This window comes from Periplaneta americana, chromosome 3 (genome assembly GCF_040183065.1).
Source record: "Periplaneta americana isolate PAMFEO1 chromosome 3, P.americana_PAMFEO1_priV1, whole genome shotgun sequence".
NCBI classification, from domain to species: Eukaryota; Metazoa; Arthropoda; class Insecta; order Blattodea; family Blattidae; genus Periplaneta; species Periplaneta americana.
Genome location: NC_091119.1, coordinates 26,458,155 through 26,479,079, shown reverse-complemented (window position 1 = coordinate 26,479,079; position 20,925 = coordinate 26,458,155). Strand labels below are relative to the sequence as shown.

Sequence of the window (20,925 nt, the reverse complement as noted above, 5' to 3'; positions counted from 1 at the left end):
TTATCGCACTATAGACTATTGTATCTAATTCCAATTGCTAGTTTCGTCCTTCGTACTAGTAACTCATGTTGAAATAATTCTGTACCTACTATATAAAAGAGTACCTTAGGTACTGTAAATTCAATCTTCACTTCTGCTCGATCCGAAAAGATAAAGTTACTACTGTCCGTCCAAGTGGTTATGCCGCAGGATCGTAGAAAGGGGGGAAATCACGTGACAGTTAATTACTTAACGAGGCCATTTTATTTAAGTTATTTTAAACAATTGTATGATATTACGTAAACGTCCAATTTCTAAGAGAAATTAATGTTTTCAGAAAAGAGCTGAGACAGCCCAGCTCTTACAGAGGGGGGAGCAGAAGCAGGTGGGGGAAATCGGGATGCGACGTAGGCAAACGGACAGTACCTGTGCGAAAATATGATTCTGTATTGAAAGCTCTTTCGTCACTGGAAAACGCGAACATATTTCTGGAACGTACATACTCACTAACCAGTGCTGTTTACTATATGCGGCCTTGGTTGAACTTCATTAATAGAAGGGGTGGGAGTGAATTACATTCAAAAACTCAGGTACAATAAAAATTGAAGTAAAAATAAAATGATGTCCCTGTATTATTATATCATATGTAGTGTTATTTTCATATTCCACCATACATTGCGGTCTATTCAACATGATCTTTCTTTTCTGCAAGTAATCGGAAATCTATTTTCAACGAATTTACTGCAATGCGCAGCTAGCTCAAAAGATGCTCATCTGTTAATCGGGATCTATGTTTCCATTTGTCAACCTTCATTCTCGAAAATAATTGTTCACACACGTTATGTCGAGGCGAAGGTAGCTAACATAGTGGCAGCGAATAAGCTCATCTTGGGATATTTCGTTTTGTTCATTTTTTTAACACTTCTATTCTTGTCAAGTTATATTCTCTGTATTTCTGAATTCAACGTCACTTTGTAAATCAATGAACGCATCCTAGAAGTGCACTCTCACGGATTGTACATTTCCTATGAAGGGATTCACAAAAAGGTTAATATCACTCTCCATACATCTAAAACCACTAAAACTATGTTCTGTGAATTCACATTTGAGCTGTTCCAGTACGGAGATATAATTAACTATATTTTCTCGCTTGTACGACCTCTTTTAACTTACGCAGCGCCAGTGTGGGGGACTGCAAATAAGACACACATGCATCGCCTACAAGTTCTCCGGAACAAGTTCCTGCGTACTGCAACAAATGCCCCCTGGTTTGTAAGAAATCAACAACTGCATCAAGAATTGGGACTTCTTCCACTAGAACAGTACATCCATTCAATGTCAAAATCTTTCTTCAACAAACTTCCTGGCGTTCCTGGACCTGTGGCATATAACATTGGAGCAAGATCTTCTCAGCCATCTAGACTTAAAAGGAAACTACCTCAAGACATCCTTCTTAGTGATACTGACGACTCTTCATAAATTTAACACAGAAAATCATCATATTTTTATTCACATAAATGTTTAATTAATCAATTTAAATTAATTAGAGGAGCCTTTAGAGCCAATCTCAGCATGATATTCTGCATGTGATATTCCATAATTTAACAGTGGTCTGTATAGCAAGTTTGCTGGTCGACCAATATTAAACATTAAAAAAAAAAAAACTATATTTTATTCAGGTACTAATTGTTCGACTTTCTTCAATGTTTGACCTTTCATGAAGTGCTTTCAATTCTTGAAACTGTAGTGCACGTTGCACTCCTGAAAAAATTATTTTATCATAACATGTATTTCTTTTGGAATAAAATCAAACAATAATAGTAATAATAATAATAATAATAATAATAATAATAATAATCATCATCATCATCATCATGATATCCCTCACGTATTAGACCCTACAGGATCTGTTACGGTCTCATGCCAGCGCTTTCGTGGTCTTCCCAATTTCCTCTTTCCTCTTGGTACATAAGTAAGATCTTACTTGGAATTGGGTTCTCTCCCGAAAATGCCATGACCTTTGTTTTCTCTTTTGAGATTTCCATATTGAAATCAGAGGCGATTATTTGCAAATTATAAATGGCTCTTTGTAAAGCATCCTCTGTTTTAGCGATAATAACCTGATCGTCGGCAAACATTAGTGTATCGAGAACTGTGTTTCGATTAATTTGAATTCCAGCATGATGATGACTTTGCCTCCAAATGTATAAAATATGGTTCATATATATAATAAACAACAGAGGGGAAAGACCGCACCCTTGTCTAACACCTTGGTTGATGGATTCCAGCTAGTAGTTCCGCGTTCAGTTCTTATGGCAATTTCATTTTGTTGATATAAATTATAAATGGAGAGAATGATTTGGTTTGGCACATTATCATAGCGTAAAATCTCTAAAAGTTTATTTCTATCAACTCTATCAAAAGCTTTTATGAAATCAATAAAAGCTAAGTGGGTTGGAATATTAAATTCTCTGTGCTTTTCAATTAAAATCTTCATGGTGAAATAGCTATCACAACATGATCTTCCTTTTCGGAATCCATTCTGTTCTTCAGTGATTTTGTCTTCGTAAAGATGTGATAGTTTATTTTTGATTATGATTGTATAGATCTTATATCCAGAATTGAGAAGACTTATACCCCTGTAATTTTCACATAGTTTTTTGTTTCCTTTCTTATAAATGGGTACTACAATGGCTTTTTTGCCAACTTTCTGGGGGGTTTAATCCTGCCCATATATTGTTTAAGAAATATAAAAATCGATAGGTAAATTCTTCTCCAGCGTATTTAAAAAGCTCGAAATTTAAATTATCTTCGCCTGGGGCTTTCCCGTTTTTTAAACGTTTATATACTAATAATAATAATAATAATAATAATAATAATAATAATAATAATAATAATAATAATAATAATAACGTTGGTATATAAATACACATTACAGAAAACAGCTTCCTTATCACTTCGACATTTTCTCGGTGGCAGAGCGTATAATGTCGTTTTATGTTGCTCAGTAGTATTCCTGACAGTACCTTATAACATAGTAAACACTTTACGTTTTCACCGAACGCACAACAAATAGTCTTCCTCCCACACTGTACGGAATGATCGTTTTCTTACAGAAGATTTTAACTGTGTCATTGTCCCGCACTGTTCGTGCGTTACTAAGTACTTGAACTGCCTTCCGCAGTCATCTGTCGAGCTTCGAACGAGGAACAGCACGCTCTACATTGGAAGGTTCCGATTCCAGAACGTAATCGAGAGTCAAAGAATGAGCATACCTGCTCTATACCTTTAGGTTCTCCGGTGTCCTGTCAAGTCAAAAAGAGGTGTAACATGGGTTTACGGTACACTCCGCAAGTGTTATGAAAGCCCTTGACATAGCATAACCTAGTTCACGGTGCAGCGACGCTGCGTCTCTTGGGCATCGTTGGATTAATCAATGTGGTTTCATGCTCTGTAGCGCGATCCGTCAGAAGAACTAAACCGACGGTTTTGTTTTGTTGCAGTGACGGCTGGGCGGACCGCAGCGATGTCACAGATGGATATGAGAGCCAGGCGCGGGGGAGCATCTCCATCCGCATCAACTCGCCGAATGTGACAGAGTTCGACGACTACTACTTCAACCTGAACCCCTACAACAACGCCCGCAATCCTTGGTTCCGTGAGTTCTGGCAGTACCGCTTCAACTGCACCATGCGCGACGACGATGGCAACTCCAGCTTTGTCTTCTCCAAGAGCATCGGAACTTCTGCCGAGAGAGGAGAGTGTACAGGTAGGCTGCCTCATGACTAGGGACCGAATTTGTAGGTTTCTACCTTTATTTTTTCTTGCTTCTGAACTCCTAGCTTCTTCAATACTTTCAGAATCATGATCGTAGGAGTCGTATTTGTGAATTCTCTTGAACCTAAAAAAAAAAAAAAAACCTTAAATCATTGTTGGTAACCGTTATCCTGTATTTATTGCGTTATATCACAGTCTATTATATACAGTCGCGAAGCTCAATATGTAGTTAAACTGCAAACATGGGTAGTTGCCCACCACTATGATCGCTACTATCGCCTCATCGCAGATCTCTCTCCTAGCAGACGACAAAATATGTTACACTTTCGTTGTGTTCTTTTGGAAAAATTAACACCTTCCTTCCATTATTGAAATATTAAATGCATAAAGTTAATTTATTGTTTTAATGAAGTATATTAAATTCCACCATAAACTCGAAGATACCTGCAAGAAATTGGTTAATATTATTTTTGTTTGTGCAAAACGAACTGAAATTTACTTTAATCGCTTCACTCATTCAAGATTATAGCGATAATTAACTATGAAACCAATAAATATTAATTTTCATTTCCCTTTACAACAATAATAATGGAAATATGAATTAATGGAGTAACTTACGTGTACCGGTACTTGTAGTTACGTAGTTAACAAAGTGGGATGAAGTTAAGCAATAATAATCACAGCAGAATTGGAAATAAAACGTGATCAATAAATTTTATTGTAACAGACTTTTTCTACGTCTCTAGTAAAGTAACGAATAAAAATAACAACAAAATTAACAGCAATCCTTTGAAAAAAAAAAGTCGGCCTAAGCAATAATAATCCCACCAGAATTGAAAATAAAACGTGATCAATAAATTTCATTAAACAAACTTAATTTTTCTACGTCTCTAGTAAAATATTATGATTCCAATTATTGTATTTTAGCCATTAACATTTTCATTACAACCAATAACGAACATTTCACAAGCATCAATGTGAAATACGCAACGAGCTAGCACTCGATGGAAATACGACACAGTCCAAAGTCGACCGTGGAGAGTCTATTGTTTCTAGTTGCTAACCGCTTGGAGCGCTTTATCACGTGATTTTCAAAAAATCACCTTAAGTTTCGCGACTGTATGTAGTAGACTGTGGTTATATATTGATTTTTTATTTTGAGAGAAATACCGATCATGAACAAAGTCACTTTAATATACAAATCCGGCTTTCTGACCTTCCAGATAGAAAGGAAAAATTGTGACGGTGTCGTGTATAGTGTCGTGTATAGCTCAGTTGGAAGAGCGTTCGCGCGCTAAGCGAAGGGTCCAGGGATCGATACCCGACTCCGGAACAATTTTTCCTTGAAATTATTCAAATCAGTTTAATATCTTAGGAATTATTGTTGATTCCAAGTTGACATGGGAAAGTCATACTTACTTAATTACTTACTTACTTACTTACTTACTTACTTACTTACTTACTTACTGGCTTTTAAGGAACCCGTAGGTTCATTGCCGCCCTTACATAAGCCCGCCATTGGTCCCTATCCTGAGCAAGATTAATCCAGTCTCTACCATCATATCCCACCTCCCTCAAATCCATTTTAATAGTATCTTCCCATCTACGTCTCGGCCTCCCCAAAGGTCTTTTTCCCTCCGGCCTCCCAACTAACATTCTATATGCATTTCTGGATTCGCCCTTACGTGCTACATGTCCTGCCCATCTCAAACGTCTGGATTTTATGTTCCTAATTATGTCAGGTGAAGTATACAATGCGTGCAGCTCTGCGTTGTGTAACTTTCTCCATTCTCCTGCAACTTCATCCCTCTTAGCCCCAAATATTTTCCTAAGAACCTTACTCTCAAACACCCTTAATCTCTGTTCCTCTCTCAAAATGAGAGTCCAAGTTTCACAACCATACAGAACAACCGGTAATATAACTGTTTTATAAATTCTAACTTTCAGATTTTTTGACAGCAGACTAGATGACAAAAGCTTCTCAACCGAATAATAACAGGCATTCCCCATATTTATTCTGCGTTTAATTTCCTCCCGAGTGTCATTTATATTTGTTACTGTTGCTCCAAGATATTTGAATTTTTCCACCTCTTCGAAGGATAAATCTCCAATTTTTATAGTTCCATTTCGTACAATATTCTGGTCACGAGACATAATCATATTGATCATAATATATTTCTACTAAACTTTCAAGAACTTTGTTTCTTCTTAAGAGATTAAAAACTGTTGTACCTGAAAACTACATTCGTGATGCTTATTTTACTTACTTTCGAAGTACTCTTACCTATAGAATACTGCTATGGGACAACAGTGCTTTTATAAATAGGGCCCTATTGCTTCAAAAAAGGGCCATAAGATTTATATCAAATGCAGCTTTTAATGAACACTGTAAACCATTATTTGTGAAAAACAAAATCATGACTATAATAAATTTATATATTCTAGAGTTAATTTTGTATGTTAATGACAATCTTCCAACTTTAACATTAAGAAATGATATTCATTCCTATGACACAAGACAAGGAAATGATTTTAATATCATAACATGTAGACTTCCTAAATCACAACAAAATTCTTGTCAACTGTCATTGAAGGCTGTAAATAAATTTAAATCACATATGTTTAATTTAAGCAGAGCTACTCTGAAATTTTTCACCTCTAGTTGGTTAATTTTAAATCTTTTTTATAACCTTGACGATTTTTTTATTGTAATTGTTCCATTTTAACTGACCTTGTTTTGACATGTAATTTAAATTATTAGACTATTAAACTATCAACACATTTCCAGAGAGGGCGAGAGAGAGAGAGAGAGACAGAGAGACAGAGAGGGAGAGAGGAAAGAACACTCTCGAAGTGGAGGAGTGCTGTCTCAATCCCTAAGGCAAAACCTATACTTAGCAGTGACAACATATATGGCTTCCTTGCTTTCCTCAAGGCACATTTCAGTGACCTTCCAAAATATATTGAGTACTTGGAATCTTCGTCGCTACAACTGAAAGATGCAATTGGTGTCATTGACTCGTTTCTACAGAAACAAGTACCAGGACCCGTGGGTGAAGCCGTCACATTAAAACTGAAGGAAGTATTGCAGAGGAATCCAGGGTTTGAAGAAAAATGTGTGCTCCATTCTCAAAGAGAAAGCTTCAATTGTCAGTTACCGTGGGTACCTGCTGCAGTGAGCGTATTCCAAATCTCAGCGCTGAGCAATCTGATGGCACGACGGTGTTCCGAATGTCAACGATGACGTCACTGATGCTCCACCGGTGTCGCACCGGTTCCATCAGCTTGCAGAGGTGGTGGCAGTATCCATCAGCCGCCATCAGTGAACCTGATTGGTTCTTGTATAGGGCGGGAATTAGCAGACGAATGACATCGTGCACTGTGTGTCATGGCGGTGTGTTCTGCTGTATTGTTTGTAATGAGCACAACGTAAAAACAATATGTTAATGGCTTATGAGCGAACATGTCAACGGACCAGTTATTACTACTGGTTCAAGAAATACGTTTTTTATGCTCTCTTTTCTTTGAACGAGATGATAGTACGGAAATTTCACAAAATCTTGTTGCGTAGCACAGACAACAACTTGTACAGTCGCCATGATAGCCATCGAACCTTCCAGCAGTTTTGTTCCTATTTCGCTGCAGCGTGACGTCATTGTGAAATTCGAAATACGCTGAGTGGTAGCGATGAAATTTGCACTATGACGTCATAGAATCTTTTCGTCCTTCATATGTATTTTGAGAGACAATAGAAAAAAACTTCTCAGTCGAGAATCTCGAAAAGTATTTGGTCATATATTGCAACCAGGAACAGCACCAGTAAATAATGTTGGTTTGTTTGTTTATTTGATACTTTCTAAAATAATTCTTGATCAGGTTTGAAGAAATTTAATTCAAAAGTTATGTGTGTACTGTACCTTGTATCTATTAAAAATTTAAATATATGTAGTTTATATCAAGACAAATTATATTAGATAAAATGTTAATTGTTACATTAATTTATTCAAGTATAAATAATGTTAGAGGGGAAGGAACAAAAATTTCGAATCTTATAAATTTTGATAAATAGTTTGGTTCTTGAAAAGGTCAGTTTCGTGATCCATATATATTTAAGAATAATTGTAAGGATACATTTTTAACAATAGGACAGTTTTTGCGACCCCTTTTACAGGTTGGACATAAAATCTAATTAAGGCTCAAATTTTATTACCTCCGTGTAACTAAACCATTAGTATTGTACGTAGCATAAATTGACAACCAAAAGTGGTAACATTTGTTTTACTAGGTTATTTGAATTCGTACAGAAAAGGGGCTTGTTTAATTCAGTTTAAATATTGAAATTTTTCCTCATGTTACTCTAAAATTTGAAACAATATTGCATGTATAATGTGGACAGAATCCTTAAATAAATGTGATGGAATATCTAAGTAATTGTAGGTTGGCTTTAATTTTTTAAGCTGGCTTGAAATTAACAATTTGAACGAAATTATATTTAATGAACGCGCTATCCAAAGAGCGGGGAAATGCTTGCTTATGATATGATTGATGAATTGTATAATGACATTTGTTTTAGTGCAGTACAAATATAGAAATATGCATAATCTTGAAGATTATGTTTGAAATATCGTGATTGCATAGTTAAATAATTTTAAACAGTACAAATACCTACAAATACAACTACGAAAACCCAAAAACATACCAGGTTAATAGTACATTATGCAACGAGCCTATAATGATAGTAATTAAGACGCGAGTATGTTTGTTTATGAAACGAGCGCAAGCGAGTTTCATAATTTTCATACGAGCGTCTTAATTACCATTATAGGCAAGTTTCATACGACTTTTTAAGCTCGACCATATTTCTAACTTGAAATTATTCAGAAGTATTCATTTTATTCGCATCTAACTGAAGAGCGGAAGTGACCTTGTGCATAGCTAGTAAATTGTGAGATGTGCGCAGACGCGAAAGTATTTATTTTTCCCGAGAAACAATAATGTCATTGACCTTGATATAATCTAGAGAATAACATGAACTAATTGTGATATAACCTGGAAATTGATTTAGATTTGAAAAACGAGATGACATATTGAATTTATTTGAATATTATTTACAATTAACGCTAATTATTATAGTAACAGAACATAACCTTCTGTGACAGTATTGGATTTCCAGCCTCCATGACGTTTCCCTCGTTGTATTTCGATTGCATATCCGAGAATAATCGAAAACCTGAACATTAATGAATAGGAAAAATGTTATGTTCTATTTAACGACGCTCGCAACTGCAGAGGTTATATCAGCGTCGCCGGATGTGCCGGAATTTTGTCCCGCAGGAGTTCTTTTACATGCCAGTAAATTTACTGACATGAGCCTGTCGCATTTAAGCACACTTAAATGCCATCGACCTGACCCGGGATCGAACCCGCAACCTTGGGCATAGAAGGCCAGAGCCATACCAACTTGCCAACCAGGTCGACTTTAATGAATAGGTGTACTTTAATGACATGTATTAAAGGACTGCTACTACGTGTATAATTACTACATTTCGGCATGGTCGAGCATAAAAGCATATAAAGTTCTAGCAAGACCTGTCCTCATGTATGGTAGTGAGGCCTGGACTGCCTGAAACTCAGATGTTCAACGCCTAACAACTGCGGAAATGAGATTTCTAAGGAGGACTGCCGGCTACAGCTTGCTTGACCACAAAAGGAATGAACTAATTACAAAAGAATTGGAAATTACACCTATTTATGAACATCTGAACCACTATAGATAAAAATGGCTTAACTATGTCAATAGAATGGACCGTTCCAGACTCCCAAGACAAATTCTCCGCTATATACCACATGGAAGACGATCTTTGGGACGCCCTCTGAAAAGATGGACGAAGACCGTAACAGGCCACTAGGCCTAATATCTGCAAGGACGATGATAAAGACAAATGCCTACTAATGTGTGCTCAAAAATTCCAGAACAAAGCAATTAACATTTCGTTATTTATTAACAAACCTATTACCACATTAACGAAAAACACTGAATGACCAGCAACCGCTATAATCTATAAAATACAAATAAGTTTAATTTTGAGTAATCATGAATTAAAAAATTACGGATATTTCTAAATGTATCTTCCGCTTGAATAACGTAAAATAGTCTTACGATTCTTTGCTTTCTAATTGTTGTAAATATCAAGAAATATTTTCCTCCAATGGCGGATACTGATTTATCATCATTTACCTAACCGTCTTCTTCTAGGAGCGACATGGAAGGCGATATAAATAGTAAGAGATGACGATGAGTTGATGGCAAATGGAACTATGGTGAAATGCCAGTAGAGGAAATGAGAGTATCACGCTAGACACCTATTAGCATTACAAATTTCACTTGAATCCACAGGTATTCGAACCTGCTCTATCAGGGGAATAGTGACATTCTAGCCCAGTGATGTCAAAGCAAGGGCATTTTTATGACCTTGATGTCGTGCGCGGGCAGCAAGCGCTAAGTATGGAAAGAGGAAGGGTTGTGTATATGAATTAGCAACCTGTTGGATTAAGAAAGCAGTGGTGCACAAACTTCAAACGGAACGTAAAATTTTGTCGTTATTTTTATATGGCTTCTTTCTGTTTAATATTATCTATATTGTCTGTAAAACAAAAGTACTAACACTGATTTCTTATATAGTGCACTTGTGTTTTAAATCTTAATAACATAATAGAGAGTTAAGAAGGAATATTCACTTAAATTCCATAGTAGTATAATATTATACTGTATCAAGTGGATGAAACACATCATTCATAAAGAAAGTGATATTCCAAAGAAAGAGATTGAGTATGACATGATAAGTTGGAATTTATATTGATGGTATCTTTAGCCTTACAAAAGTAATCAATAAACTAATCAAAACAATATTACAGTACAAAGCAAAGTTACCTAGGTACTGTATCTGTTTTAAGTGTAACTAATATTACGTAACAAAACTCTTATCACATTATGCTTTTAAGGTGATATTTGTGAGCAACTTCCTATCATCAGAATATTAAATTATTTTCTCGAAATCTGCTGAAGCTATAGAGCTGACATTTTTACAACACATGCGCATGTAACTTTTGCTTATGATGTAACAGTAGTTGCTTTGTTAATTCATTTCCTTACAAACAATTTCCATGCGAATATTTTCAAAATTGTCAATACACTATCTTCAGTAATACGTATAAATGGTATATTAGATTTACTAAAACATTCTGTAAGGCTACTAAATAAATAGGCCTATACCTGAAAATTTCACGTTTCTATACGAAAACTTGAGAAAATATTTCTTTTGAATAAAAAAATCAAACTTGTGAAAAACGAGCATTAAAATTAAAACTTACATTCTTACAATGCACTTATACTTCTCAGGCAAATCTAAAAATTAACATGGATACAATTTTAATAAGTTCTCTTCCCTTTATCTATTGAATCAGTGCTGACCTTCCCTGAATACAGCTCGACCAAGCGGCATATACCAACTCTTTCGTCTGTCTCTTTCCTTTCCGCTGTAAAGCGCTCAGGCTCTCCTGGGATCTAAAGCGCGCGCTTGCTCCTGTGGGCATCAATTGACATGCCTGCTCTAGCCGTTTGTGTAATTGTGTGCCTCAACAAGGAATACTGTTAAACAAAAAATACATTTCGTTTTTTTAATAAAATATAATACAATGAAAAATCTCTTATATATTCTATCGTATACTAATTGGAAGAATTTAAATTGTCCTGCAGCTATAAAAACGTTCAAACTGAATAAAATGAAATAGTTAAATTTAAATGCTCTAACAAGTAAAAATAATGAACGTTAAATGTGGTTAACTGGTAAATATTTTACATTATTCACAGTACTGAACAAACAAGAAATTATTTGCATTCTCGAATACAATACTGTGCATATATTAGCTCTAAAGCCTACACATTTCAATGAAAGTGGCATTCAATTCTATATATCATCAATACTTTGGAATAGCCGTAGGCTACTATACCAGTAGTTATTTGGATATCTTTAAATAATTTCCTGTGGAAAACTGAGATGGACCGCTATCTCTTTTCAGCTCTTTTCCGCTGTTGAAATTTAAGTAAGACGCAAAGATCCACTCAGCCTTTAATTCTTTTCTTCTCTTAAGGATTAGGACAGCAGACAGTTCCATGTTTCTTGATTCCAGTTGTTTGTTCAGTTCTACACAAAAAACGCCTCCTTTCTGCCGCTTGAAGAGGTGATTTTCTGTTTACATGGTCTAGGATACTTTATTAATGATTATTTTAAGGTTTTATCTTCTTGTGCTGCTACCATATTGGCTTCTTTTTCTAATATACAGAGTGTCCATAAACTTCCTATACCTTTCCATGATACTGATCTTACTTACTTATTTACTTACTTACTTACTTACTTACTTACTTACTTACTTACTTACTTACTTACTTACTGGCTTTTAAGGAACCAGGAGGTTCATTGCCGCCCTCACATAAGTCCGCCATTGGTCCCTATCCTGACCAAGATTAATCCAGTCCCTATCATCCTATCCCACCTCCCTCAAATTCATTTTAATATTATCTTCCCATCTACGTCTCGGTATCCCTAAAGGTCTTTTTCCCTCCGGCCTCCCAACTAACACTCGATATGCATTTCTGGATTCACCTAACGTGCTACATGCCCTGCCCATCTCAAGCATCTGGATTTAATGTTCCTAATTATGTCAGGTGAAGAATAAAATGCGTGCAGTTCTGTGTTGTGTAACTTTCTCCATTCTCCTGTAACTTCATCCCTCTTAGCCCCAAATATTTTCCTAAGCACCTTATCGTCAAACACCTTAACATATGTTCCTCTCTCAAAGTGAGAGTCCAAGTTTCACAACCATAAAGAACAACGGGTAATATAACAGTTTTATAAATTCTAACTTTCAGATTTTTTGACAGTAGACTGGATGATAAAAGCTTCTCAACCGAATAATAACAGGCATTTCCCATATTTATTCTGTGTTTAATTTCCTCCCGAGTGTCATTTATATTTGTTACTGTTTCTCCAAGGTATTTGAATTTTTTCACCTCTTCAAAAGATAAATGTCCCGTTTTTATATTTCCATTTCGTGGAATATTCTAGTCACGAGACATAATCATATACTTTTTCTTTTCGGGATTTACTTCCAAACCTATCTCTTTACTTGCTTCCAGTAAAATTCCCGTGTTTTCCCCTAATCGTTTGTGGATTTTCTCCTAACATATTCATCCGCATAGATTAGCAGCTGAAGTAACCCGTTCATTTCCTAACCCTATGATACTTATCTACAGCGGCAAAATGAATATGATATTTGGATACAGTAGGATATATTTATATACTTATATTTTAATCGGTTATTTATGGGCACTAGCTATAATAACTGTGAGGTTCTCTACCGTTGTGTTTTTGGCAAGATGGGACCAAAGATACGCCATGATTTTTATGCTACTTGAAGTGGGGAAAACTCTTCCAATGTAGCATCGGATCGCTAATCCAGCTAGCTGCTCTGAGCTACGTGAAGACTAATTTAATTTCATTCCATTTAGTGTCCTCTCCAAGAGCAGGTATTTCACTACAAAACCAGCTTTCTCCAATCGTTCCTATTTTCTGCCTTCCTCTTCGTTTCCTCATATGATCAAAATATCTTGATGTCTTCTATCATCTGATGTCGTCTTCTACCCCGAACTATTCTCCCGTTCACCATTCCTTCCAGTGCATCCTTCAGTAGGCAGTTTCTTCTCAGCCAGTGACCCAACCAATTTCTTTTCCTCTTCCTGATCAGTTTCAGCCTAGATCATATATACCCAGATAGGTCGGCCTTATAGGCTTTGAGGTTTACTACGCTGCCATCTAGTTATTACATAAGGAGTCACGTCGTAATTCGCATTTGAATTCCATTAGCGACTGTACTGCCATCTCGTGTTCGTTTACGGCGGACGGGTGGCGATCCTGGCGGTTGTTCTCTTCAAAGTGCTGCCGATTTTAACATAGCGATGAGTTATCTGTTACATATTATATGATCTAGGGTTTCAGCATCATTCTTTTTTCACCCTCTCTTTCCAACACAGTTTAATTTCTTATTCTGTCTGTCCATTTCACATGCTTCATTCTTCTCCAAATCCACATTTGGTGACATTTCGTTTCTCAAAGATGGTTATGATGCATTGATTTTAATGAAATTGTTACTTGAAACTGTTCTTTATTTCATATTTGGGTTTAAGCCCTTTGTGACTTCAGAGAGTTTCTGCAAAGATATATCGCTTTCCCTCTTTGTATTCTAAAGAATTAGGTTATATACAGAATGTTTCAGAAATACTTTGACAAACCTTGGAGGCATGTTCCTAAAAAAAACAAGGAAAAATGTTCATATAAATATATGTCCGAAAATTCTTAGTTTTTTAGTTATTAATGAAAGAACATAATAAAAAATCTATTACATATTGTCAGCTTGGTACCAAGTGTTGCAATGTTAATCAATTCATAAACTCATAACAAATGTTCAAAATATTCTCCTCATGCTTCCATACACGCATGCACTCGTCGGATCATGGATTGCCGCACCCTTTCAAATACTCCCACACGGTGTCGAATGTTTTCGCAGGCTTCCATGACACGTTCATGAAATGTCTCTGCTTTAGGAATACCTGCTGCATAAACCAATTGTTTTAGATGGCCCCCACATACAAAAATCCACAGGATTGAGGTCGGGGGAACGTGCAGGCCACGGAATTGTTCATATGCATTATCAATTATTTCATTATGTTCTTTAACTAATAACTAAGAAACTAAGGATTTTTGGACATATGTTTATATGAACTTTTTTCTTGTTTTGGTGTGAGGAACATGTCCCCAAGGTTTGTAAAAGTATTTCTGAAACACCCTGTAGTTATTTTTAGAGAAGTATTACCGGTTTGACTCTTAAACTTAAGTCTTTATGAAAACAGACGCTCTTTGATTGTTCATAAAGAACGCAAATTAATTATAATTAGGGGAGAGTTGGGTAGTATAGGACATCGGGTAATATCGAACAGTGAGTTTCTTTCATCTACCACACAATGGTAGTACCTGATTGACATGGTTACGTTTCTGTGATGACGCATACAGAAACGTAACCATGTCATTCAGGTACTGCCATATGGTGGTAGATGAAAGAAACGCACTGTCCGATATTACCAGATGTCCGATACTACCCAACTCTCCCCTAATATGACCACCATCTGTGAGGTTATTAAGATATAATATACGAATCACTAAATTTATTTCTTTCAAACCTGTAGATAGCCTTTCAAAGGCCAGCTTTGAAGCTTCTCTGATTTCACACACCATCTATTCTCAAATATTTTACGTAACAATATTAAACGGATTTTACTTGGTTCGTGTGTATTTAAAACAAGATCCTCTATGTCTTTGACGTTCGTCACACAACCAACTGAAGCGTCATAATGATAGAATAATATCCTCAGGCTATTTAATATAAAACACGTCTTTTTAAGCGAAATTTTCCAAGTATTAACATCGAACAAAGAGACGTAAAACAAAAACGTAATCTGATATGTGTGTGATATCTCCCACGACTTAAATAAAATAGGATACAAAGAGTCTTCCACTTTTTGTGTACTATCCTTTGAATTTCTACCGTGATATTTTTATTTTCCCTTTTCAATTTAATTTGTGCAACAATTTCTTTTTATTTAAATCGAACTCAGCGCCAAGTTCTTTAGCTTCTGTTCTGTTATGTTTACGAATGACTAATGTTGTTTACTCAACTGTTCTAAGACAGGTTGCAACCTCATAAGTGGCGCCAATAAGACATGACTCATACGCAGACAGCGCATTTTCGTTCCCAAACAAGTTAGGAAAGTTATCGTTTAGTATATCCTGGCCTAAATGCTTACGTCAGGACGCTACGAAAGGTATAACCTAGCTTCGGTACATAATGGAGCATGACAACTGTAAGTGGGATTGCTACTAAATTGAAATAGTCTGTCCAGCTACTTTTTGACTATATAAACGCGAAACTAGCTCTGTACAAAATATTAGTGCTATATATTACAGAAAATATAATTAGATCGATAATAATACTGAACTACTATATACAATATATATTATAGAACATAATAGTAAACATGATACACATTAACTGTAAATACTCTATATATACTTACTTAGTTACTTACAAATGGCTTTTAAGGAACCCGAAGGTTCATTGCCGCCCTCACATAAGCCCGCCAGCGGTCCCTATCCTGTGCAAGATTAATCCAGTCTCTATCATCATACCCCACATCCCTCAAATCCATTTTAATATTATCCTCCCATCTACGTCTCGGCCTCCCTAAAGGTCTTTTTCCCTCCGGTCTCCCAACTAACACTCTATATGCATTTCTGGATTCGCCCATACGTGCTACATGCCCTGCCCATCTCAAACGTCTGGATTTAATGTTCCTAATTATGTCAGGTGAAGAATACAATGCGTGCAGTTCTGTGTTGTGTAACTTTCTCCATTCTCCTGTAACTTCATCCCGCTTAGCCCCAAATATTTTCCTTAGCACCTTATTCTCAAACACCCTGAACCTATGTTCCTCTCTCAGAGTGAGAGTCCAAATTTCACAACCATACAGAAGAACCGGTAATATAACTGTTTTATAAATTCTCACTTTCAGATTTTTGGACAGCAGACTGGATGATAAGAGCTTCTCAACCGAATAATAACACGCATTTCCCATATTTATTCTGCGTTTAATTTCCTCCCGAGTTTCATTTATATTTGTTACTGTTGCTCCAAGATATTTGAACTTCTCCACCTCTTCAAAAGATAAATTTACAATTTTTATATTTCCACTTCGTACAATATTCTCGTCACGAGACATAATCATATACTTTGTCTTTTCGGGAGTTACTTCCAAACCGATCGCTCTACTTGCTTCAAGTAAAATTTCCGTGTTTTCCCTAATCGTTTGTGGATTTTCTCCTAACATATTCACGTCATCTGCATAGACAAGAAGCTGATGTAACCCGTTCAATTCCAAACCCTGCCTGTTATCCTGAACTTTCCTAATGGCATATTCTAGAGCGAAGTTAAAAAGTAAAGGTGATAGTGCATCTCCCTGCTTTAGCCCACAGTGAATTGGAAAAGCATCAGATAGAAACTGACCTATACGGACTCTGCTGTATGTTTCACTGAGACACATTTTAATTAATCGAACTAGTTTCTTGGGAATACCAAATTCAATAAGAATATCATATAATACTTCCATCTTAACCGAGTCATAAGCCTTTTTGAAATCTATGAATAACTGATGTACTGTACCCTTATACTCCCATTTTTTCTCCATTATCTGTCGAATACAAAAAATCTGATCAATAGTCGATCTATTACGCCTAAAACCGCACTGATGATCCCCAATAATTTCATCTACGTACGGAGTTAATCTTCTCAAAAGAATATTGGACAAAATTTTGTACGACGTCAACAAAAGTGATATTCCTCGAAAGTTACCACAGTTGGTTTTTTTCCCCCTTTTTAAAAATAGGTACAATTATGGACTCCTTCCATTGTTCTGGTACAATTTCCTTTTCCCAAATAGCAAGTACAAGTTTATAAATTTCGCTATATAATGCACTCCCACCCTCTTGTATTAATTCTGCTGGAATTTGATCGATACCTGGAGACTTGTACTTTTTCAGATTTTCTATCGCAATTTCGACTTCTGAAAGCGTAGGTTCGGGTATAAATGGCTCAGCAGTTTGTATTTCAATTTCGTCCCGATCATTTCTATTTGGCCTATGTACATTTAGTAGTTGCGCAAAATAGTTTTTCCATCTGTTTAGGATTGATGGAGAGTCTGCAAGCAAGTCACCATTCTCATCCTTGATCACGTTTACCCTTGGCTGATATCCGTTCTTAAATTCCTTTATACCCTTATATAAATCTCGAATGTTTTTATTCTTACTATTTGTTTCTACCTCATTCAGTTTTTCCTTCAAGTAACCTCTCTATTTATTCCTAAGTGTACGACTTGCTTCCCGTCTTTCATTGAAATAATTATCTCTCTTCTCCTCAACTGGATCCTGTAAGAATTTCAATTTTGCCTGTTTCCTTCTTTCTACTACCATGCAACAATCTTCATCAAACCACGGTTTCTTTTTCTTAGTTTCATAATAACCTATGCTCTGCTCAGCTGCAATTTTGATACTATCTCTGATATTTTCCCACACGCTATAAACATCTAATTCTTTCTTAACTTCGTCGGAACTTTCTAAAGTGGCAAACCTATTCGAAATTTCGACCTGATAATTTTGCTTAGCTTCCTCGTCCTTTAATTTCAAAATATTGAATTTAGTAATATTAACTTGTTGCTCTACTTGCTTGGCTACTGATAATCTTTCTCTTAATTCTCCAATCACCAAATAATGGTCAGAATTACAGTCTGCACCCCTGAAAGTTCGAATATCTACTATACTATACTATACCGTTTATCTATCAAGATATATTCTGAGATTATGAAATTCATCTATTTTACTATAACTGCTAGTAAAAATTTGTTTAAACTAAGAAAATGTTCTTCCTGTGTCACATGACGTTACAGGGACAAAATAATAATAACAAAAATCAACATATACAAATTATCAATATTTAAATTTTACTCAATATATATAAATAATTCGTTTATCAAAACCTATCCCGTTGCAATGAACGAAAACATATATTCTGAAGTTATGAAATGCAAATCTTTTACGAACATCACATAAAATTAGTTTAAACTAAGAGAATGTTCTACGTCATATAACGTTAGAGGCGCACATTTATTTTACATTACACCATTATTATTTAATGACCCCATACTTGCAATTCGACCTTGCTTATGCATCCACGTCACGTAATAGAAGTAGTTTACTTACTTACTTACTGACTTTTAAGGACCCTGGAGGTTCATTGCCGCCCTCACATAAGCCCGCCATTGGTCTCTATCCTGAGCAAGATTAATTCAATCTCTATCATCATATCCCACCTCCTTCAAATCCAATTTCATATTATCTTCCCATCTACGTCTCGGCCTCCCCAAAGGTCTTTTTCCCTCCGGCCTCCCAACTAACACTCTGTATGCATTTCTGGATTCGCCCATACGTGCTACATGTCCTGCCCATTTCAAACATCTGGACTTAATGTTCCTAATTATGTCAGGTGAAGAATACAATGCGTGCAGTTCTGTGTTGTGTAACTTTATCCATTCTCCTGTAACTTTATCCCACTTAGCCCCAAATATTTTCCTAAGCAACTTATTCTCAAACACCCTTAACCTATGTTCCTCTCTCAAAGTGAGAGTCCAAGTTTCACAACCATAAAGAACAACCGGTAATATAACTGTTTTATAAATTCTAACTTTCAGATTTTTTGACAGCAGACTGGATGATAAAATCTTCTCAACTGAATAATAACAGGCATTTCCCATATTTATTCTGTGTTTAATTTCCTCCCGAGTATCATTTATATTTGTTACTGTTACTCCAAGATATTTGAACTTCTCCACCTCTTCAAAAGAAAAATTTCCAATTTTTATATTTCCATTTCGTACAGTATTCTCGTCACGAGACATAATCATATACTTTGTCTTTTCGGGATTTATTTCCAAACCTATCTCTTTACTTGCTTCCAGTAAAATTCCCGTGTTTTCCCTAATCGTTAGTTGATTTTCTCCTAACATATTCACGTCATCCGCATAGACAAGCAGCTGATGTAACCCGTTCAATTCCAAACCCTCTCTGTTATCTTGGACTTTCCTAATGGCATACTCTAGAGCATACTCTCCTTGCTTTAGCCCACAGTAAATTGGAAACGCATCTGACAGAAACTGACCTATACGAACTCTGCTGTACGTTTCAAAATAATTGTATTTTCCAAAATTTCCATTAATCTCCTCCAAGAGTACAAATCAATCTCCAAAAATCTCCGCCGACACCAATATTAAAAAACACAAATTAAAAAATTAATCTCCATAAATACCTACCTGCCCCTGCTGCTACTCATCAACAAATTTTGTTTATAGCACTGGATTATGGGTGCAGCAAAATCACCAGTAAAAATATTAATATTGCAAAACATAAAATATAGTTTCGTGTAAAAATGCTGCGAGATGTGCCACTTTTTATGTCATTTATGGCTTTAGTACGCAAAAATACATTAAGGAAAACAGGCCTGTATAATTATTGTAGATAATAATACTTAGGGCTAGGATTTTGATGACCTATAAATCATGAAAAAATGTCCTAAAACAATGCATTTATCACCTAAAAATCTTTCAAAAATCCCCTTAAAATGCCCTAAAAATTGATCTTGCATAATTGGCTTAGTAGAAAAAGAGGTTTTGTACTACTTAATATTTAAATTATTAAATTAAATTTTACATAATTTTTTCTAAGTAGTACACTATAATTAATTATTTTACCTGATGTAGTCTCCATGTATCATCGTTCACCTGTGCTTCGGCATGTGGACGTGAGGTCAGCAGTCAGCTGGTCGGTCTTGGCCCTTCATGGGCTATAGCGATATGGATATTTACTTTTAGTTTTCATGTAGTCTACCACAAGGCCACTCTTATCCGGAATTAGCAGGTGAAGAGGAGTCTATATTGAAGGAGTGGTTTGACTGATCCATTACAGGCGATGTACTACGTTAAAATGGCAATATTTGTGTAGAAAAACGATTAAAATATTAGACAAAATAATGGGTATTAATGGACAAAATATGTAAAGAAAGTATTAAAGGAAATAAACATTATTTTTCATTGATAATGGCGATTTATGGCCAAAATTAAATGAAAGTGCCTAAAAAATGACCGAATAAAACAAAAGATGCTCTTATAAGTTGAAACAGGCAAAAAATGTAAAACAATGTCCTAACAAATATGTCTTTAAACACTCAGTTTATCACATAACATATCAATATTAAAGCAGCTATGTTTCTGGCTTACTAGAAAAAAGATGCAATTTCGTCAAAATCCTAGCCCTAATAATAATAATATTATTTATAATAACAATAATAATTATTATTATGGTTCATTTAACGACGCTGGCAACTGCAGAGGTTAGGTTATATCAGCGTCGCCGGTATACCGGAATTTTGTCCCGCAGGAATTCTTTTACATGCCAG

General features: G+C 35.7%; 1 protein-coding gene across 4 annotated transcripts in view; it reads left to right on the top strand.

The window, feature by feature from the left end:
* Positions 1 to 20,925, top strand: part of LOC138695868 (metabotropic glutamate receptor 1-like) — a 1,249,477-nt gene that overhangs the window by 876,738 nt on the left and 351,814 nt on the right. For all 4 annotated transcript variants that reach the window (XM_069820185.1, XM_069820186.1, XM_069820182.1 and 1 more), the window contains one exon: positions 3,483 to 3,748. In XM_069820185.1, coding sequence (XP_069676286.1) covers positions 3,483 to 3,748 — 266 coding nt within the window. The remainder of the gene's footprint in view (positions 1 to 3,482; positions 3,749 to 20,925) is intronic.